This window comes from Poecile atricapillus, chromosome Z (assembly GCF_030490865.1).
Source record: "Poecile atricapillus isolate bPoeAtr1 chromosome Z, bPoeAtr1.hap1, whole genome shotgun sequence".
Taxonomy (NCBI): Eukaryota; Metazoa; Chordata; class Aves; order Passeriformes; family Paridae; genus Poecile; species Poecile atricapillus.
In genome coordinates, this window is record NC_081289.1 from 1,542,900 (window position 1) to 1,565,953 (window position 23,054).

General features: G+C 43.8%; 1 protein-coding gene across 1 annotated transcript in view; it reads right to left on the minus strand.

Annotated features, from left to right (window-relative positions):
- The window catches only part of LOC131592668 (protein TASOR 2-like), a 44,243-nt gene extending 21,437 nt beyond the window's left edge, over window positions 1-22,806 (minus strand). The window contains exons 1-13 of the mRNA XM_058864341.1: window positions 22,592-22,806; window positions 17,129-17,265; window positions 15,280-15,375; window positions 12,919-12,991; window positions 11,461-11,534; window positions 9,779-9,868; window positions 9,526-9,641; window positions 8,298-8,317; window positions 6,683-6,776; window positions 4,470-4,570; window positions 4,267-4,370; window positions 2,254-2,308; window positions 1,051-1,119 (exon numbers count right to left, since the gene is read on the minus strand). Of these exons, the coding sequence (XP_058720324.1) occupies window positions 1,051-1,119; window positions 2,254-2,308; window positions 4,267-4,370; window positions 4,470-4,570; window positions 6,683-6,776; window positions 8,298-8,317; window positions 9,526-9,641; window positions 9,779-9,868; window positions 11,461-11,534; window positions 12,919-12,991; window positions 15,280-15,375; window positions 17,129-17,265; window positions 22,592-22,634 (1,072 nt within the window). The 5' untranslated portion in view covers window positions 22,635-22,806. The remainder of the gene's footprint in view (window positions 1-1,050; window positions 1,120-2,253; window positions 2,309-4,266; window positions 4,371-4,469; window positions 4,571-6,682; window positions 6,777-8,297; window positions 8,318-9,525; window positions 9,642-9,778; window positions 9,869-11,460; window positions 11,535-12,918; window positions 12,992-15,279; window positions 15,376-17,128; window positions 17,266-22,591) is intronic.
- Window positions 22,807-23,054: the final 248 nt, after the last annotated feature.

The window sequence follows — 23,054 nt, forward strand, 5'->3', positions numbered from 1 at the left end:
AATTAAATTGAATTGAATTAAATTAGTTTTAAATTTAATTAAAACAAAATAAACTAAGTTGAATTAAAACAAATTGAATTAAACTAAGATAAATTAAACTAAATTAAAATAAAATTAATTGAATTAAGTTAAAATAAAATGAATTGAAATAAATTTAAAATAAATTGAATTGAATTAAATTAAATTTTGAACTGAATTAAATTGAAATAAATTCAATTTCAAATTAAGTTGAAATAAACCTAATTAAATTAAATTAAATTAAATTTTAAATTAAATTGAATTGAATTAAATTGAAATAAAATAAATTGAATTAAATTGAATTAAACTAAGATAAATTAAACTAAATTAAAACAAAATGAATTGAATTGAATTAAAATAAAATAAATTGAAGTGAATTAAATTAAATTTTAAATTTAATTAAATTAAATTCAATTTTAAATTAAGTTGAAATAAACTGAATTAAATTAAATTAAATTTTAAATTAAATTAAATCAAATTAATTTATATTAAATTAAATTAAATTAAATTTAAAATCCATCCCTAGGGAAAATGTCCCGTGTCCGTGTGTCCGTGTGTGTGTCTGTCTGTCCGTGTGTCCGTGTGTGTGTCCGTGTGTCCGTGTGTCCGTGTGTCCGTGTGTGTGTCCGTGTGTCCGTGTGTCCGTGTGTCTGTGTGTGTGTCCGTGTGTCCGTGTGTCTGTGTGTGTGTCCGTGTGTGTGTCCGTGTGTCTGTGTGTCCGTGTGTGTGTCCATGTGTGTGTCCGCGTGTCCGTGTGTCTGTCTGTCCGTGTGTCCGTGTGTGTGTCCGTGTGTCTGTCTGTGTGTCCGTGTGTGTGTCTGTCTGTCCGTGTGTCCGTGTGTCCGTGTGTCTGTCTGTCCGTGTGTCCGTGTGTCTGTCTGTCCGTGTGTCCGTGTGTGTGTCCGTGTGTGTGTGTCTGTCCGTGTGTGTCTGTGTGTCCGTGTGTCTGTCTGTCTGTGTGTGTGTGTGTGTGTCCATGTGTGTGTCCGTCTGTGTGTCTGTCCGTGTGTCCGTGTGTCCGTGTGTCCGTACCTGTGAGGCCGCGTGGAGCCGGGAACAGGAACAGCGCCACGAGGCCGCTGGGATCCTCGGCCGGAGCAGCTGCGGGAGAGCACCGGGATCAGGGATCCAACCAGGATCCAACCGGGATCAGGGATCCAACCAGGATCCAACCAGGATCAGGGATCCAGCCGGGATCCACATGGGAATGGGATCCAGGAGTGGGTCAGGGGTCAGGGATCCGGGATGGGATCTGGGAATTGGGATCAGGGATCCAGGAGTGGGTCAGGGGTCTGGAATGGGATCCGGGATCTGGGATGGGATCCAGGATGGGATCTAGGAATGAGTCAGGGATGGGATCCAGGATGGGATCCGGGAATTGGGATCCAGGATGGGATCCAGGAGTGGGTCAGGGGTCAGGGATGGGATCCAGGAACGGGATCTGGGATGGGATCCAGTAGTGGGTCAGGGATCTGGAATGGGGATGGGATCTGGGATGGGATCTAGGAGTGGGTCAGGGCTCAGGGAAGGAGGATGGGATCCAGGCTGGGGATGGGATCCGGGAATTGGGATTCAGGATGGGATCCAGGAGTGTGTCAGGGATGGGATCCGGGAATTGGGATCCAGGATGGGATCCGGGAATGGGGATCAGGGATCCAGGTCTGGGTTCAGGTTTAGGTTCAGGAATTTGGGTTTGGCTGAAGAACCCAGGCTCAGGTTAAGGAGCCAGGCTGGGTTTAAGGGCTCAGGCCAGGTTTAAGGATCCCAGATGCAGTTAAAGGATCCAGGCTGGGTTTAAGGATCTAGGCTGGGGTTAAGAACCCAGATTTAAAGGATCCAGGCTGGGTTTAAGGCCCCAGGATCAGTTTAAAGACCCCAGGCTGGGTTTGGGTTTCTGAAGCCCCCAAGCTGGGCCTAAAGCCAGGCCTAAGGGCAAGACTAAAGCCAGGAGTAAGGGCAGGATTAAGGGCAGGCCTAAAGGCAGGACTGAAGCCAGTCCTAAAACCAGGTCTAGGGGCAGGCCTAAAGCCGGGTCTAAGGGCAGGATTAAGGGCAGGACTAAGGGCAGGACTGAAGCCAGGCCCAGAGGCAGGACTGAAGCCAGGACTAAAGCCAGGCCTAAAGCCGGGCCTAGGGGCAGGACTAAAGCCAGGACTAAGGGCAGGATTAAGGGCAGGATTAAGGACAGGCCTAAAGCCAGGCTTAAAGGCGGGCCCAGGGGCAGGCGGGGCTCACCGCGGGCCGGCAGCAGCAGCAGCGCTCCGCGCTCCCGCAGGAATTTCAGGATCGCCTGGAACAGAGAGAGGAAAATCCCAAATCCAAAATTCCCGACCCAAATCCCACAAAAATCCCTGCAAATCCCGGGAATCTGATCCCGGAGCCGCTGGGATGGAATAAAGGGATGGAAATGGAATTAAATAACGGAAATAAATTGATGAAACTAATTAATTTTGGAATTAAATAGATTAATTTTGGAATTAATGGTTGAAAAAATGGATTGAAATGGAATTAACAGAAATAAATTGATTTAATTAATTAATTTTGAAATTATATGGATTAATTTTGGAATTAATGACTGAAATGAATGGCTTGAAATAGAATTAAATAATGGGAATAAATTGAAATTTTTTTAATTAATGGTTGAAATAAATGGATGGAAATGGAATTAAAAAAAACAAGCAAGTTGATTAATTAGTTTTGGAATTAATGATTGAAATAAATGGATTGAAATGGAAATAATGGAAATAAATTGCTTAAATGGGTTAATTTTGGAATTAAATGAATAAATTTTGGAATTAATGATTGAAATAAATGGATTGAAATGGAATTAAAAAAAGAAATAAATTGAAATTAATTAATTTCTGAATTAATGGTTGAAATAAACAGACTAAAATGGAATTAAATGACAGAAATAAATTGATTAAGTAGGTTAATTTTGGAATTAAATTGATTAATTTTGAATTAATGATTGAAATAAATGGATTGAAATGGAATTAAAAAAAGAAATAAATTGCAATTAATTTCTGAATTAATAATTAAAATAAATGGATTAAAATGGAATTAAATAACAGAAATAAATTGATTAAATAGATTAATTTTGGAATTAATGATTGAAATTAATTGATTGAAATGGAAAGACTGGAAATAAATTGAAATTAAAAATTTTTTGAATTAAAGATAGAAACAAATGGATTAAAATGGAATTAAATGATGGAAATAAATTGATTAAATGGGTTAATTTTGGAATTAAGTTGATTAATTTTGAATTAATGGTTGAAATCAATGGATGGAAATGAAATTAAAAACAGAAACAAATTGATTAAATGAATTAATTATGGAATTAATAACTGAAATTAATTGACAGAAGTGGAAATAATGGAAATAAATTGGTTAATTAATTAATTTTGGAATTAATGATTTAAATTAATGGATTGAAATTGAATTAAATAAGGGGAATAAATTTAAATTAATTATTTTTGAATTAATGGTTAAAATAAATTAATTAAAGTGGAATTAAATGACAAAAATAAATTGATTAAATTGATTAATTATGGAATTAATGAGTGAAATTAATTGATTGAAATGGAAATAATGGAAATAAATTGATTAAATGGGTTAATTTTGGAATTAAATGAATTAATTTTGAATTAATGATTGAAATAAATGGATTGAAATTGAATTAAAAAAATAAATAAACTGCAATTAATTTCTGAATTAATCATTAAAATAAATTGATTAAAATGGAATTAAATAACAGAAATTGATCAATTTTGGAATTAATGATTGAAATTAATTGATTGAAATGGAAATAATGGAAATAAATTGAAATTAATTAATTTTTGAATTAATCTTTTAAATAAATGGATTAAAATGGAATTAAATTATGAAAATAAATTAATTAATAAATTAATTTTTAATTAATGATTGAAATAAATGTATGGAAATGAAATTTAAAAAAAAGAAGTAAATTGATTAATTAATTTCTGAATTAATGATTGAAATAAATGGATTGAAATAGAACTAAATAATGAAAATACATTGAAATTAATTAATTTCTGAATTAATCGTTGAAATAAATGGATTTAAATGGAATTCCCAACCGGAAACTGAACCAACAACCAAGGCCAAAAAAAAAAGCCGGAAAATCCCCATTGGAAGCCAGGAATTCCTTCTGGATAACAAAAATTCCATTCCCAGGCCTCGATCCCGGAAAAAAATTCCCGGAAAAAATTCCGGGAAAATCCTCACCAGCTCCTTTTCCTTGAGCTTTTCCAGCAGCGGATCCAGCCGGGATCGATCCTTGGCCGTTATTTCCACCTCGTAGAGGCTGCAGAAAAACCCCTGGAAACAAACTGGGAAAAGGAAAAAACCGGGAATTTTCCATGGATTCCCGGCTGGACGGAGCCGGGAACGGTTGGAAATTCCGGGAATTTGGGATATTCCCAACCCACCGTCGTTGCCGGTGTAGTTTTTTTTCCGGAACGCGGCTTCCGGGAGTTTTTTCCTGAGCTCGGTCAATTCCATCACGTGGCGGAGATCCAGGGTGGGAGGCCTGAGGGGATGGAAAAATCTGGGATTAAGGAAAAAAAGTTGGGAATTCTGTGGGAATGGTAAGAAAAAATGAAAAAGCTCAGGAAAATTGGGATTGGTGGGATGGGTTTGTGGGATTTATTGGGATTTATTTGGGATTTATTGGGATTTATTGGGATTTATTTGGGATTTATTGAGATTGTTGAGATGGATCTGGGATTTTTGGGATTGTTGGGATTTATTGGGATTTTTGGGATGGGTTTATGGGATTTATTTGGATTGTTGAGATGGAGCTGGGATTTTTGGGATTGTTGGGATTTATTTTTATTTATTTGGATTGTTGGGATGGGTTCTGGGATTTATTGGGATTTATTTGGATTATTGGAATTTACTGGGATTTTTGGGATTGGTTTATGGGATTTATTGGGATTGCTGGGATTGTTCTGTGATTTATTTGGATTGTTGGGATTGTTGGGATTTATTTGGATTGTTGGGATTTATTTGGATTATTGGGATGGGTTTTGGGATTTATTTGGATTGTTGGGATTGTTGGGATGGGTTTATGGGGTTTATTGGGATTATTGGGATGGATTTTGGGATTTATTGGGATTGTTTGGATTCATTGGGATTGTTGGGATTGTTGGAATTTATTGGGATTGTTGGGATGGGTTTTGGGATTTATTGGGATTGTCAGGATTTATTTGGATTGTTGGGATTGTTGGGATGGGTTTTGGGATTTATTGGGATTGTTGGGATGGGTTTATGGGATTTATTGGGATTGCTGGGATGGTTCTGTGATTTATTGGGATTGTTGCAATTGTTGGGATTTATTGGGATTGTTGGGATTTGTTGGGAAAATGGGATGGGTTCTGCAACTTATTTGGATTGTTGGGATTTATTGGGATTGTTGGGATTATTTGGATTGGTTTATGGGATTTATTTGGATTGTTGGGATGGGTTTATGGGGTTTATTGGGATTATTTGGATTATTGGGATGGGTTCTAGATCAGGAATTCATCTCTGCCCCAGCCCTGCCTTCCCAAAGGTCCCGACGGGCAGGAAAAGAGGGAAAGGGAAAGAGCAGGAAAAGAGGGAAGGGGCAGAAAAGCAGGAAGGGCAGGAAGAGCGGGAGGGGAAGGAAAAGAGGGAAGAGCAGGAATTGGAGCAGGAATAGCAGGAAAAGGCTCAGGAATAGCAGAAATAGGAACAGAGACAGGCTCAGGAAGAGCAGAAAAAGGCTCAGGAAGAGGCTCAGGAAAAGGCTCTGGAATAGGAGGAAGAGGCTCGGGAAGAGACTTGGGAAGAGCAGGAATTGGGGCAGGAAGCGGCTCAGGAAGAGCAGGAAAAGGCTCACGAAGAGGCTCGGGAAGAGGCTCGGGAAGAGCAAGAATAGGGACAGGAAAAGGCTCAGGAAGAGCAGAAAGAGGCTCGGGAAGGTTCAGGAAGAGCAGGAAGAGCAGGAATAGGGTCAGGAATAGCAGGAATAGGGACAGAAAAAGGCTCGGGAAGAGGCTCGGGAAGAGCAGGAGGAGCAGGAATAGCAGGAAAAGGCTCAGGAAGAGCAAGAATAGCAGGAATAGGGACAGGAAAAGGTTCAGGAAAAGGCTCTGGAAGAGGCTCGGGAAGAGCAGGAATAGCAGGAATAGGGACAGGAATAGGGTCAGGAATAGCAGAAATAGAGTCAGGAAGAGCAGGAAGAGGGTCAGGAATAGGGTCAGGAATAGCAGGAATAGGCTCAGGAAGAGGCTCAGGAAGAGCAGGAATAGCAGGAATTGGAGCAGGAATAGGGTCAGGAATAGCAGGAATAGGCTCGAGAAGAAGCTCAGGAAGAGCAGGAATAGGGTCAGGAATAGGGACAGGAATAGGGACAGGAATAGCAGGAATAGGGTCAGGAATAGCAGGAATAGGGTCAGGAAGAGGCTCAGGAAGAGGCTCGGGAATAGCAGGAATAGGGACAGGAAAAGGCTTAGGAATAGCAGGAATAGGGACAGGAAAAGGTTCAGGAAAAGGCTCTGGAAGAGGCTCGGAAAGAGCAGGAATAGCAGGAATAGGGACAGGAATAGGGTCAGGAATAGCAGGAATAGGATCAGGAATAGGCTCAGGAAGAGGCTGAGGAATCCTGGGCCGCACTCACAGCTGGGCGGGGACGGCGCCGTGGGCGCTGCGCAGGGCGATGGTTCCCAGGCGCCGACCCCGCAGGCAGAGCTGACCCCGCCAGCGGCACGGGGCTGCAACAGCCGGCAACAACCCCATGGGACAGGCAGAGGGGACAGCCCAAAACCAGCAACAAAAACAACCCCAAACAACCCCAAATACAGCAACAAAAACAGCAACAAAAACAACCCCAAAAACAACCCCAAATACAGCAACAAAAACAACCCCAAAAACAACCCCAAATACAGCAACAAAAACAGCAACAAAAACAACCCCAAAACAACCCCAAATACAGCAACAAAAACAGCAACAAAAACAGCAACAAAAACAACCCCAGAAACAACCCCAAAAACAGCAACAAAAACAGCAACAAAAACAACCCCAAAAACAACCCCAAATACAGCAACAAAAACAACCCCCAAAACAACCCCAAACACAACCCCAAAAACAGCACCAAAACCAGCAAAAGAAACAACCCCAAAAACAACCCCAAATACAGCAACAAAAACAACCCCAAGAACAACCCCAAATACAGCAACAAAAACAACCCAAAAAACAACCCCAAAAAGTCCCAAATACAGCAACAAAAACAACCCCAAATACAGCAACACAGCCCCCAAAAACAGCAACACAGCCCCCAAAAAACCCTAAACACAACCCCAAATACAGGCCCAAAACCAGCAACAAACAGCCCCAAATACATAAACAAAAACAGCCCCAAATACAGTCCCAAATATCCAGCCCCAAATACAGCCCCAAACACCCAACTCCAACCCCAAAAACCCTACCCCAAAACCTCACCCCCAAAGCCAAAACCCAACCCCAAAAAGCACAACCCTAAAGGCAAAAACCCAACCCCAAACCCAAAACCCCAACACCAAACTCAACCCCAAAAACACAACCCCAAAAACCCAAACATCCAACCCCAAACACCCCAATCCCAACCACCCAACCCCAAAAACCCCGAACACCCAATCCCAAACACCCCCAAACCCCAAAAACCCAACCCCAAACACCCCAATCCCAAACACCCCAATCCCAAACACCCAACCCCAACCTCAAAAACCCCAAACACCCCCAAACCCAAAACCTCAAAAACCCCAAAACCCCAAACCCCAAAAACCCCAAAACCTCAAACACTCAACCCCAAACACCCCAATCCCAATCACCCAATCCCAAACACCCAACCCCAACCTCAAAAACCCCAAACACCCCCAAACCCAAAACCCCAAAAACCCCAAAACCCCAAACCCCAAAAACCCCAAAACCTCAAACATTCAACCCCAAACACCCCAATCCCAATCACCCAATCCCAAACACCCAACCCCAACCTCAAAAACCCCAAACACCCCCAAACCCAAAACCATAAAAACCCCAAAACCCCAAAAACCAAATCACCCAACCCAAAACCCCAAACATCCAACCCCAAAAACCCAAAACCCCAAAACCCCCAAACCCAAAAAACCCAAAACCCCAAAACCTCCAAACTCCAAACCCAAAACCCACAAAACCCCAACCCCAAAAACACAACCCCCAAAACCCAAAACCCCAAAAACCCCAAAACCCCAACCCTGGAGCGTTCCCTGCGCTCTCACCTTGGGGTTTCTGCTCCGCTCTGGAGAAAAAACAATAAAAACCAGGAAAGGACGGGAAAAATGGGAATAATTCCAGGATAAAGGGAAAAATGGGAATAATTCCAGGGGGAAAAGGGAACCCCAGCCCCATTCCCATTGGGAAAAGGCCATTCCCACCCCATTCCCATGGGGAATTCCCCCATTCCCATCCCATTCCCATTGGGAATTTCCCATTCCCGTTCCCGTCAGGAAGTTTCTCCACCCCATTCCCATGGGGAATTCCTCATTCCCATTGGGAAAGGATCCCCAGCCCCATTCCCATTGGGAAAAGACCATCCCACCCCATTCCCATGGGAAATTTCCCCTATTCCCACCCCATTCCCATTGGGGAATTTCCCATTCCCATTCCCATGGGGAATTCCCATCATTCCCATTCCTACTGGGAATTTCCCCATTCTCACCCCATTCCCATGGGGAATTTCCCCATTCTCACCCCATTCCCATCAGGAATTTCCCCCATTCCATTCCCATTGGGAATCTCCCCATTCCCATCAGGAATTCCCCCACCCCATCAGAAATTTCCCCCATCCCATTCCCATTGGGGAATTCCCATCATTCCCATTCCCATGGGAATTTCCCCACCCCACCCCATTCCCATTGGGAATTTCCCCCATTCCCAGCCCATTCCCATGGGGCATTTCCCCATCCTGCCCCATTCTCATCGGGAATTTCCCCATTCTCACCCCATTCCCATGGGAATTTTCCCCCACTCCATTCCCATGGGGAATTCCCCCATCCCATCCCATTCCCATTGGGATTTCCCCCATCCCATTCCCATCGGGAATTCCCCCATTCCCCTCAGGAATTTCCCCCATCCCATTCCCATGGGGATTTCCCACCATTCCCATTCCCATTGGGAATTTCCCCACCCCATTCCCATCAGGAATTTCCCCCATCCCATTCCCATGGGGAATCTCCCCATCCCATTCCCATTGGGAATTTCCCCATTCCACCCCATTCCCACTGGGGAATTTCCCATTCCCATTCCCATTGGGAATTTCCCCATTCCCATTCCCATTGGGAATTTCCCCACCCCATTCCCATCAGGAATTCCCCCATTCCCATCCCATTCCCACAGGGAATTTCCCCATTCCTATTCCCATGGGGAATTCCCCTCATTCCCATTCCCATGAGAATTCCCCCATTCCCATTCCCATTCCCATTGTGGCCGTTCCCGCCCGTCTCTCACATTCCGGCTCCGTGTTCCGGGCGCGTTTCCCGGCTCCAGGCCAGCCGGATGTAGGGACAGACCTGCCGGGGCCGCTCGGCCGCGCCGCCGCCGCCGCTCACCTCGAACACGTAACACTGGGAAACACCCGGAAAAATCCGTGGGATCCTCGGGATCCTCCGGTGGGATCCTCAGGATCCGTGGGATTTGTGGGATTCTCCGGTGGGATCCTCGGGATCCATGGGATCCGTGGGATTCTCCGGTGGATCCGTACCTGGCCGCTCCGCGCCGAGGCGTGGCAGTCGTAGCCGGGGGAGGGGCGGCTGCAGCTCCCGGAGCTCTCGGAGACCGGACGCACCTTGCCCTGCCGGGGGAATTCCAGGGGAAATTCCATGAAATTCCATGGGGGATTCCATGGGGGATTCCATGGGGGATTCCATGGGGGATTCCATGAAATTCCATGGGGGATTCCATGGAGGATTCCATGGGAGATTCCACAGGGGATTCCATAAAATTCCATGGGGAATTCCATGGGGGATTCCATGGGGGATTCCATGAAATTCCATGGGGGATTCCATGGGGAATTCCATGAAATTCCATGGGGGATTCCATGGGGGATTCCATGAAATTCCATGGGGTATTCCATGGGGGATTCTATGAAATTCCATGGGGGATTCCATGGGAAATTCCACTAAAAATCCCATGGGAAATTCCATGGGGGATTCTGTGAGAAGTTCAGTGAAAAATTCCATGGAAAATTCTGTGGGAAATTCCATGGGGAATTCCATGAGAAATTCCATGAGGGATTCCATGGGGGATTCCGTGAAAAATTCCATGGAAAATTCCATGGGGGATTCCATGGGAATTCCATGGGGAATTCTATGGGGAATTCCATGAAAAATTCCATGGGAAATCCCATAGGGAATTCCATGGGGAATTCCATGAGAAAATCCATGAGAAATTCCATGGAAAATTCCATAGGGAATTCCATGAGAATTCCATGGGGGAAGGAAGAGCTTTGGGAGTTTTGGGGTTTGGGTTTTTTTGGGGGAGTCGGGATTGGAAATGGGAAAAATGGGAAGCAGAACGGGAAAAATTCCTGGATTTTGTGAAATTCCTGGAATTCCAAGGAAAAATGGGAAGAATTTGGATCTGATTTTCCATCCCATGAAAATTCTCAGCAGCAAAAAGATAAATTCCCGATGTTGGGAATTTGGGATCGGAATCAGCTCCAGGAATGGGGAAAAATCCCTCAAATTTCCCAAAATTCCCAAAATTCCAAGGAAAAATTTGGGTTTGATTTTCCATCCCATGAAAATGGGGAAAAGAATCCCTCAAACTTCCCAAAATTCCAAGGAAAAATGGGAATCTGGAGTTTGATTTTTAATCCCATGAAAATTCCAAGCAGAAAAAGGAGAAATTCCCAATGTTGGGAATTTGGGATTGGAAAAAGCTCCAGGAATGGGGGGAAAAAAATCCTCAAACTTCCCAAAATTCCTGGGAAAAATTTGGGTTTGATTTTCCATCCCACGAAAATTCCGAGCAGCAAAAAGGGAAATTTCTGATGTTGGGAATGTGGGATTGGAATCAGCTCCAGGAATGGGGAAAAACCCCTCAAACTTCCCAAAATTCCAAGGAAAAATGGGAATCTGGAGTTTGATTTTCAATCCCATGAAAATTCCAAGCAGCAAAAAGGGAAATTCCCAATATTGGGAATTTGGGATTGGAAAAAGCTCCAGGAATGGGAAAAAACCCCTCAAACTTCCCAAAATTCCTGGAATTTGAAGGAAAAACCGGAAAAATCAGAGTCTGATTTTCCATCCCATGAAAATTCCAAGCAGCAAAAAGAGAAATTCCCAATGTTGGGAATTTGGGATCGGAATCAGCTCCAAAAATGGGGAAAATCCCCTCAAACTTCCCAAAATTCCCGAAATTCCCAGGAAAAGCCGGAATTACCTTGATGAGGCGGCAGATGACGATGAAGCCGGATTTGCCGCGCTGCCAGTCGGGATATTCGGAAATGTAAACACCTGGAAAACAGGGAATGGGAATTCCCAAAAAAAATCCCGGGAATGAGGGATTCTCCTCCCGGAATTCTGCTGGGATTTTTGGGAATTCTGGGTATTTCTGGGGGTTTTTTTGGTTTTTTGTTCCTGGAGGGAACAGAGGGAGAAAAATCCGCGGCTCAGAGCGGCGGGAATGTTCCCAGGGAATTGAGGAGTATTCCCGGAAAATGAGAAATATTCCCAGGAAATGCAAAATGTTCCCAAAAATTGAGAAATGTTTGAGAATTCCCTGGAAAAAAATTTCCCAAAATTCCCTGAGAAAAATTTCCCAGAATTCCCTGAAGGAAAATCCAAAAAAGTCCCTGGAAAAATCCCAGAATTCCCTGGAAGAAATCCCTCAATTCCCTGGGAAAAAATCCCAGAATTCCCTGAGGAAAAAATCCCAGAATTCCCTGAAGGAAAAAACCCCAGAATTCCCTGGGCAAATCCCTCGGAAAAAGCCAAGAATTCCCTGGAAAAAAAATTCCCAAAATTCCCTGAAGGAAAATAAAAAAAACCCTGGAAAAATCCCAGAATTCTCTGGAAAAAAAAAATTCCCAGAATTCCCTGAAGGAAAACCCCAAAAATCCCTGGAAAAATCCCAGAATTCCCTGGAAAAAAAAATCCCAAAATTCCCTCAAGGAAACCCCTAAAAATCTCTGGAAAAATCCCACAATTCCCCGGGGAAAATCCCAGATTTCTTGGGAAAAAAATCTCAGAATTCCCTGAAGGAAATCCCAGAATTCTGTGGGAAAAAAATTCCCAGAATTCCCTGAAGGAAAATCACAAAAAATTCCCTGGAAAAAAATCCCAGACTTCCCTGGGAAAATCCCAGAATTCCTTTGGGGGAAAATCTCAGATTTCTTGGGAAAAAATTCCCAGAATTTCCTGAAGCAAAATAACAAAAATCCCTGGAAAAATCCCAGAATTCCCTGGGGAAAAAAATCCCAGAATTCCCTGGAAAAAAAAATTCTCAAAATTCCCTGAAGGAAAATCCCAGAATTCCCTGGGAAAAAAATCCCAAAATTCCCTGAAGGCAAATCCCAAAATTCCCAGAAGGAAAATAAAAAAAAAAAACATGGAAAAATCCCAGAATTCCCTAGGAAAAAAATTCCCAGAATTCCCAGAAGGAAAATCCAAAAAAAATCCCTGGGAAAAATCCCAGAAGTCCCTGGGAAAAAAAAATCCCAAAATTCCCTGAAGGAAACCCCAAAAATCCCAGGAAAAATCCCAGAATTCCCCCCCAACAAATTCCCTCCTCTTCCTCCTTTCCCTTTTCCCCTTCCTCCGTTTTTCCCGGGATTTTTTCTGTAAAACCCCTGGAATTTCTCCCTTTTCCGGCGGCTCCGGAATTCCCGTTGGGAATTACCTTTGGCGGGATCTCCCAGGGATCGCAGGGAGCTGCTGTTGACGCGGAGCCCACGCTGGCACACCGCCCTGGCCTGGAAAACAGGGAAAAATCCGCTTTTCCCAACTTTTTTCCCGGGATTTTGGGAAAAAAAATCGAGTTGGGAAAATGTTTTTGAAGGGTTAAAGGGAATTCCCGATCCTTGGAATTTTAAAGGATTGGAATTCCAAGGAATATCTGAAGGGAGGGAGGAAAATTCGACTGCGGGATCTCGGATTTGCCCAAAATTAAATGGAATTTCCAGCGGATTCCCAGATTTTTCCTAAATTTAAATGGAATTTCCAGTGGATTCCCAAATTTTTTCCTAAATTAAAATGGAATTTCCAGTGAATTCCCAGATTTTCCCAAAATTAAATGGAATTAAAATGGAATTTCCAGTGGATTCCCAAATTTTTTCCTAAATTTAAATGGAATTTCCTGTGGGATCCCAAATTTTTCCCTAAAATTTATTTAAATTCAGATGGAATTTCCAGTGGATTCCCAGGTTTTCCCAAAATTAAATGGAATTAAAATGGAATTTCCAGTGGATTCCCAGATTTTTCCTAAATTAAAATGGAATTTAAAAAAAACTCCAAGGAACCAAATAATTCCGAAGAATAATTCCAAAGAATTCCAAAAAATAATTCCAAAGAATTCCAAATCATTCAGAACGATATTTCCAAAGAATTTTGAAGAATTCCAAAGAATATTTCCAAAGAATTCCAAACACTTCCAAAGAATTCCCAATTATTCCAAATATTTCCTAATAACTCTAAAGAATTCCAAATAATAATCCTTAATAATTCCAAAGAATATTTCCTAATAATTCCCTGTAATCCCACAGCCCAATTCCCAAGCAGAATTCCCACAATTCCCACGTGGTATTCCCAGAATTCCTGAGCGGGATTCCCATTATTCCCACTGCTATTCCCGCTGTTATTCCCGCTGTTGTTATTCCCATTGTTATTCCCATTATTCCCTTTGTTATTCCCACTGTTGTTATTCCCGCTGTTATTTCTGTTATTCCCGCTGTTATTCCCATTGTTCCCATTATTCCCGCTGTTGCTATTCCCACTGTTATTCCCATTGTTATTCCTGTTGTTATTCCCGCTGTTGTTATTCCCGCTGTTCCTATTCCCGCTGTAATTCCCACTGTTATTCCCGTTATTCCCATTGTTATTCCTGTTGTTATTCCCGCTGTTGTTCCCATTGTTATTCCCGCTGTTATTCCTGCTGTTATTCCTGCTGTTGTTATTCCCATTGTTGTTATTCCCGCTGTTATTCCCATTGTTATTCCTGCTGTTATTCCCATTGTTATTCCCTGTTGTTATTCCCCCTGTTGTTTCCGTTGTTGCTATTCCCACTGTTGTTATTCATTCCCGCTGTTATTCCCGCTGTTATTCCTGTTATTCCCGCTGTTGTTATTCCCGCTATTCCTGTTGTTATTCCTGCTGTTGTTATTCCCGCTGTTATTCCCATTATTCCTGTTGTTATTCCCATTATTCCCACTGTTATTCCCATTGTTCCCGTTATTCCTGTTATTCCCGCCGTTGCTATTCCCACTGTTGCTACTCCCGCTGTTATTCCCATTATTCCCATTGTTATTCCCATTGTTATTCCCATTGCTATTCCCATTGCTATTCCCCTTGTTATTCCCGCTGTTATTCCCGTTGTTGTTCCCGCTGGTTGTTATTCCCGCTGTTGTTATTCCCATTGTTATTCCCGCTGTTATTCCCGTTATTCCCATTGTTGTTATTCCCATTGTTATTCCCGTTGTTGTTATTCCCGCTGTTGTTATTCCCGTTGTTATTCCCACTGTTATTCCCGTTGTTGTTATTCCCGTTGTTATTCCCGCTGTTGCTGTTCCCACTGTTGTTATTCCCATTGTTATTCCCGCTGTTATTCCCATTATTCCCATTGTTGTTATTCCTGTTGTTGTTATTCCTGCTGTTATTCCCGTTATTCCCGTTGTTATTCCCACTGTTGTTCCTGTTGTTGTTATTCCCGCTGTTGTTATTCCCATTGTTATTCCCGTTGATGTTCCCGCTGTTGTTATTCCCGCTGTTGTTATTCCCATTGTTGTTATTCCCGCTGTTATTCCCATTATTCCCACTGTTGTTATTCCCGTTGTTGTTATTCCCATTGTTGTTATTCCCGCTGTTATTCCCGCTGTTATTCCCGCTGTTGCTGTTCCCGCTGTTGTTATTCCCGTTGTTGTTATTCCTGCTGCTGTTATTCCCGCTGTTGTTATTCCCGCTGTTATTCCCATGATTCCCGTTGTTGTTATTCCCGCTGTTGTCATTCCCGCTGTTGCTGTTCCGGTTGTTGTTGTTATTCCGGTACCTCGTCCTCGCGCTCGAACAGGAGGAAGGCGAAGCTCTCCCGCAGCTCCTCGGGGCTGTACCCGGCAGCCGCCTTGGCGCGGGCAAAGGCTCGGAGCTGGAAAACACCCGGGAATCCCGGATCACAGCGGATCCCAAAACACCCAGAATCCCGGATCACAAGGGATCCCAAAACACCCGGGAATGCCGGATCACAAGGGATCCCAAAACACCTGGGAATCCCGGATCACAGCGGATCCCAAAACACCCGGGAATCCCGGATCACAAGGGATCCCAAAACACCCGGGAATCCCGAATCACAGCGGATCCCAAAACACCCGGGATCCCAGATCACCACGGATCCCAAAACACCCGGGAATCCCGGATCACAACAGATCCCAAAACACATGGGAATCCCGGATCACAGCGGATCCCAAAACACCCGGGAATCCCGGATCAACGCGGATCCCAAAACACCCGGGAATCCCGGATCAACGCGGATCCCAAAACACCCGGGAATCCCGAATCACAAGGGATTCCGACAGATCCCGATGGATCCCGAATCCCAATAAATCCCAATTAATCCCAATGGATCCCAAATCCCAATAAATCACAAATCCCCAGGGATCCCGGATCCCAACAGATCCCAACAAATCCCGAATCCCAATAAATCCCAAATCCCAACAGATCCCGACAGATCCCAGCAGATCCCGACGGATCCTGGATCACCACAGATCCCAGCTCCCAACAGATCCCAAGAGATCCCAAATCCCAATAAATTCCAGATCCCGACATATCCCAATGGATCCCAAATCCCAACAGATCCCAAATCCCGAGGGACACAACAGATCCCAACAGATCCCAAATCCCAATAAATCCCAGATCCCAGCAGATCCTGACGGATCCCGGATCACCACGGATCCCAAAACCCAACCTATCCCAACAGATCCCAAATCCCAATAAATGCCAAATCCCGACAGATCCCGGATCACCGCGGATCCTGACGGATCCCAAATCCCAACAAATCTCAACAGATCCCAACAGATCCCAACAGATCTCGCTCAGCCACGCCAGGAAACTCCCGGGAGAGGAGCAGAGCTGGGAGCGATCCCGGAAAAGCTCGGGATGAATCGAGAGGATCGGAGCAGGGGCTCAGGGAACGGCTCCGGATTTTCCTTTCCTGGGTTTGAAATCCAAGGATTTTCGTCCTTTTCCAGGATTTTCCAAGGATTTGGGAAAGGCCTGGAGGGGCAGGAGCCAGGGAATGGCTCCAGATTGGAAAAGGGAAGATTGGGGTGGGATTTGGGAATTCCCAGAGCAGCTGGGGCTGCCCCAAATCCCAGGAATGGCCAAGGAAGGGTTGGAGCAGCCTGGGATGGTGGGATTGGAATGGGATGGGATTGAAGGTCCCTGGATCCCATCCCAAAGCATTCCGGGATTCTGGGATTTGGGAGGCTCCGAATCCATCTGGAGGGATTTTTCTGGGAAATGGGGATGGGAAAGAGAGGGAAAGGGAAGGGAGAGCCTTGGTGGCTTCCTGAGATTGCAAGGGAAGGCCCTGGGTCCCAAAATTCCTTGGAGAGGAGATGGATCCAATGTCAGGCTCTGGAGCCAGGCTGGGAGAGCTGGGAATGTTCTCCTGGAGAAGGGAAGGATCCAGGGAGAGCTTCCAGCACATTCCAGGGCCTGGAGGGGCTCCGGGAGAGCTGGAATTTGGGAAAGACCTGGAGGGGCAGGAGCCAGGGAATGGGGATTTTATTCCCAATGGGAACAGGAAGAAAAGCCGGGAATGGCGCCAGGCGCTCCGTAAAGAAATCAACATTCCCAAATTTCCCCAAACTTCCCATTTTTTCCTGGAATTCCAATCTCACCTCGCTCCGGAAGAGCTCGTTCTCCACCAGGATGGCCTGGCTGTAGCGGAATCCCTGCTGGGAGCCGGAATCGCGGCAGCAGCTCCGAAGCAGCTCCACCGCCCGCTCCAACAGCTCCTCGGATTCCGCTGGAAAACCTGGAAAAGGTCGGGAATCTTCACTTTGGGAATGTCCTGAGGGGGAAAATCCCAGGGGTTTCTGTTTTGGGAAGAGGGAACCAGGATTTTATCCAAATAAAGAAATTCCTGGAATTTTTTTTTCCAGGTTAATTTAAATTCCAAGGGATTTCCAGTGGGTTTTCCTAAAATGAAGTGAAATTAAAATTGGATTTCCAGTGGATTCCCAGATTTCCCCAAAATTCCAAGGGAATTCCAAGTGGATTCCCAGATTTTCCCAAAATTAATTTAAATTCAAAGGGAATTCCCAGCAGATTTTCCCAGATTTTTCCCAAATTTAATTTAAATTCAAAGGGAATTTCCAGTGGATTCCCAGATTTTCCCCTAAATTAAATTAAAATTAATAAAAATCAATTAAAAGATTAATTAACTAAAATTAAATAAATGAATTAAAAAATTAAATTAAATTCCCATCCAGTGGATTCCCAGGTTTTCCAAAAATTCAAAGGAAATTCCCAGTGGATTTTCCCAATTTTAATTTAAATTCCCAGATTTTTTCCCAAAATTAAATTAAAGAAAATAGATTAAAGAATTGAATTAAATTAAATTAGTTAATTAAAATGAAATAAATTAATTCAAAAATTAAATTAAATTCCCTTCCAGCAGATTCCCAGATTTCCCCAAAATCCATTTAAATTCAAAAGGAATTCCCAGATTTTCTCAAAATTAAATTAAGATTAATGAAAATCAATTAAAAGTTAAATTAATTAAAATTAAATAAATGAAATAAGTTAATTAAAAAGTTCAATGAAATTCCCTTCCAGCAGATTCCCAAATTTTCCCAAAATTCAAAGGAAATTTCCAGTGGATTTTCCCAGATTTTTTCCCAAAATTAAATTAAAGAAAATTCATTCTGAAATTAATTAATAATTAAAAATAATCAATTTAAATTTACTTTTATTTAAAATTAAATAAAATAAAGGAATTAAAATGAAATAAATGAATTTAAAAATTAAATTAATTTCCCAGATTTCCCCAAAATTCAAAGGGAATTCCCAGTGGATTCCCACTTTTTCTGGAAAAATTCTGGAAAAATCCTGGAAAATCTGGGAATTTTTTCCTCAGTGCAGCTTCCAAATGAAAATCCTGGAAAGGAGGGAAAAATAATTAATGATTAATAAATGATTAATTAATGAATAATCAAATTAATGAGGCCACACCCCTCAATTCCCACCTGGATTTAGGGGAGATCTCTCCCAAACCTAAGGAAAAGAATTCCCAGGAAAAAAATTCCCAAATCTCGGCACATCCCAGGGCAGGAGGAGAAGGTGAAAGTGAAAGTGACCAGAGCAGAAGGGAAAGTGAAAGTGAGAAACTCGGGAATGGCAACGGATCTGTGGGGAAAAACTTGGAATGAGAAAATTGGGAATGGCAGCGGATCCATGGGGAAAATCTTGGGAATTAAAAACTTGGGAATGGCAGTGGATCTGTGGGGAAAAACTTCGGAATGAGAAACGTGGGAATGGCAGGAGATCCATAGGGAAAAACTTGGGAATGGCAATGGATCCGTGGGGAAAAACTTGGGAATGAGAAATTTGGGAATGGCAGTGGATCCATGGGGAAAAATTTGGGAATGGCAATGGATCCACGGGGAAAATCTTGGAATGAGAAACATGGGAATGGCAGGAGATCCATGGGGAAAATCTTGGGAATGAGAAATGCAGGAATGGCAACGGATCCATGGGGAAAAACTTGGGAATGGAGGATGAAAAAACGGGAAGTGAGGGTTGGGAATGCTTGGATTGGATTCCTGAGGGATTTTTCCAACATGAATAAGTCTGGAATTTCCCTTTCCCAGTTTTTTCCAGCTGTTTCTTCCCACCCCAGGAAATAGGGAATTATTTTAACCCCGGATTTGCCGGTGGCCAAGAGATCCCACCTCGTTTTCCATGGAATTTTCACCCAACAGCTGGGATTTTCCAATGGTTTTCCAGGTTTTTCATGGAAAAAGCCTTTTTTCCCATGTTTTTTCCATTCCAGATCAGGATTGGAACAAAACCTCTGGAATAAAATCCTGGAAGCTTCCAGGTAAGGAATAAAAAACCATCCACAAATTCCAAGATCCCGTTTTTTTTTCCCCCTCTGGAAAATTTCCGTGAGTTTTCAGGATGCAGCTCCACATTCCTAAATTAAATCCTCCTGAAACTTGGGAATTTTATGGGATAAAATTCCTTTTGCTGGATTTAAGGGATTCCCAATCCATGGATCGAGTTTTCCATTCCCTGTGGAATCGGGAATGAGGATGTGGAAGGTGCTGGATGATTTCCATGGATGGGATTTTGGGAATTCCTGGATTTTTTTTTTCCAGAGCGCTGGAACCTTCAGATCTCCAAATCCCATTGGATGGGAATTTTTTGGGGAATTTTTTTGGAATTTTTTTGGTATTTTTGGGGAATTTTTTGGGAATTTTTTGGGTATTTTTTTGGAATTTTTTTGGGTATTTTTTTGGAATTTTGGGGGATTATTTTTTTAATTTTGGGGGAATTTTTTTGGAATTTTTTGGGAATTTTTTTTTAATTTTTTTTGAATTTTTGGGGAAATTTTTGGGATTTTTTGGGGGATTTTTTGGGAATTTTTTTAGGAATTTTTTGGGAATTTTTTGGGTATTTTTGGGGATTTTTTTTGGGAATTTTTTGGGAATTTTTTAGGAATTTTTTGGGAATTTTCTGGGAATTTTTTGGGAAGATTTTTGGGATTTTTTGGGAATTTTTTTGTATTTTTGGGGATTTTTTGGGGAATTTTTTGGGTATTTTTTGGGAATTTTTTTTGAATTTTCTCTAAGGAAGGGAAGGCGATTTTTCCATCAGCAAATTCCCACCCGGAGGAAGCTCCAAACAAAAAGAATTCCAAAGGAAACTTTTCATCCAAGAGGGAAAATTAAATGGAAAAAAACTCGCCCAAAAACCTCCCTGGGAGGATGAGGTTGGATGAGAAATTGGAATTTTTCCCTCTGGAAAAGGGAAAAAATCTCCTCAGGGTCGGAAAAGTTTTCCAAGGATTTCCTTTTCCGACCTCCCCGCTGCTCCTTTCAGCCGCTGGTGGAATTCAAAATGTGCTTTTCCCACTTTTATCGGTAAAAATAGGGTTTTTTTGGAATTTTTATCCCAAAATCCCGATTTTTGTCGCCTCATAAAGGCTGTGGTTTCACTCAGGCGATTCCTGACTCTTCCCAAATCGGCAGCATGGGAATTTTGGGAATTTTGGTGCTTGGAAAATTTTTAAAAAAGCAATTTTTTGTTTGCAGTGATTTTCCACGGAGCTGCCTCCTTGAGGAAGAGAAATTCCCTTTGGGAAAAGAGGAGGGAAAAAAAGAATCCAAATGAATTCCCTGTGGATTTTCCAGCTGGGGAAATCTCACCCTGAGAATTCCCAAGAAAAACAAGGAAAGCCAAGCGCTCGAATCCAAAAATTCCCTCGGAATTAGCGGGGTCTCAGCATCCAAAAAAACCCCAAAAAACTAGGAAAAAAAATAATTTATCCCCCCAGAAAAAGAATTTATCCCAAAACCAAAAAAAATCCCCAAAAAAAGAGAATTTATCCCAAAACCAGAAAAATTATCCCCAAAAAAAGGAATTTATCCCCAATACCAAAAAATCATACCAAAAAAAAGAATTTATCCCAAAACCAAAAGATTATCCCAAAAATAAAAGAATTTATCCCAAAACCAAAAAAATTATCCCAAAAAAAAAGAATTTATCCCCCCCAAAAAAATAATTTATCCCCCAAAAAAAGAATTTATCCAAAAAAAAAAGAATTTATCCCAAAACCAAAAAAAATATCCCAAAAAAAGGAATTTATCAAAAAAAAAAAAAGAATTTATCCCCCCCCAAAAAAATTTATCCCAAAACAAAAAAATTATCCCCCCAAAAAAAGAATTTATCCCCCCAAAAAAAGAATTTATCCCAAAACCAAAAAAATTATCCCCGCAAAAAATAATTTATCCCAAAAAAATCAACTTTTCCCTTTCTGCTTTCAAAGGGATTCCAAGGTGGAATTTTAAGGAATACTGAGGAATATTGAAGATCTGGGAATGAGGAATATTCAAATCAAAGACTTGGAATAAATCCCAAAATATTCTGAGTAGCCCAAAAAAATCTGGATCTTCCGGATCATTCCAGATCATCACGGAACGCACATTTTTTTAGGGAAAAAAAGACTCCATTAAGTTTTGTTTCCATGGAAAAAGGATTTACAGGGATTTTTGTGCCATCCAACCTCCTGCTTGTTCCATTTTTTTCCCAGATTATTCCCACATTTCAGAGCTGGGCAAACTCTGCTCCGATCCAAACTTTTCTGGGATAATTTCAGGATAATCTGGGATCAGAATTCCGCCAAACCGGAGCACGAAAAGCGCTTTTCTCCCTTTATAAAATCAAATTTCAGCCTCGGAAAAAGGGAATTAAGAAGCTTCCAGTCCCTTCAGGAAGGGATCAGCGCCCATCCGTGTTTTATTCCCAAATTTCCAGGCAGGAAAGGCACCTGCACGCCAAAAATAAAATAAAAATAAAATATCACCGTGACTTTCCTCAGGGCACAGCGGGATGGAGCTGGGATCCCCGTTCTCCCTTAGGAAAAGTGGGATGGAGCCGGGATCTGTGATCTGCTTTAGGAAAAGTGGGATGGAGCCGGGATCCGTGATCTCCCTTAGGAAAATTGGGATGGAGCTGGGATCCCTGTTCTGCTTTAGGAAAAGTGGGATGGAGCCGAGATCTGTGATCTGCTTTAGGAAAAGTGGGATGGAGCCGGGATCTGTGATCTGCTTTAGGAAAAGTGGGATGGAGCCGGGATCCGTGATCTCCTTCAGGAAGGGCGGGATGGAGCCGGGATCTCCCCGCTGCCAGGGAAGGGACACATGGAGCCGCTCGCCCTTCCCTCCCTCACGGAGGAGCGGGATGGAGTCACTCGCCTTCCCTCCCTCACGGAGGAGCGGGATGGAGCCGCTCGCCTTTCCCTCCCTCACGGAGAAGCGGGATGGAGCCGCTCGCCCTTCCCTCAAGGGAGAAGCGGGATGGAGCCGCTCGCCTTTCCCTCCCTCACGGAGGAGCGGGATGGAGCCGCTCGCCTTTCCTTCCCTCACGGAGGAGCGGGATGGAGCCGCTCGCCTTCCCTTCCCTCAGGGAGAAGCGGGATGGAGCCGCTCGCCTTTCCCTCCCTCACGGAGGAGCGGGATGGAGCCGCTCGCCTTCCCTCCCTCACGGAGGAGCGGCGTGGAGCCGGTAACCACCGCCCAAGTCGCAGGGAAGGGCGCGATGGAACCGCCCGCCCTCTCCCCCCCGGCCCCGCTCACCCGTGCCCGGCTCGCCGCTCTCCCCGCGCCGCCTCTCGCCCATGGCCGGGGCTCGCTCGGGACCGTCCCTCAGGCCGCCCTCATGGCCGCCCCGCCCGGCCCCCGGCGCGGCCCCGCTACCGGGCCGGCGGCATGAGGCGGTGCGGGGCGGCCGCCGCCATCCGCCGGCCCCAGGAAGTGGAAGGACGGGGCGGGCGGGAGAAGAGGGAGGGAAGGAGGGGACGAGGGGCGGGAGCGGCGGGGAAAAAAACAGAAAGTGAAAACTGAACCGGAAAGACAGCGAGGGGCCGCCCGCGGGTTTTCCTCTTCCCGCGGTCACCGGCCCTTGGCTGCCCGTAGGCGGCTTTTCCTCTTCCGTGCCGGCCCTCGGCGCTGCTCGCTCGCTCCGAGCTCCTGCCTCGGCCATCAATGTTTGCCCTTGGTGGGGATCTTGCCCCAGGCTTACCCTGACCTCCTCCTCCTC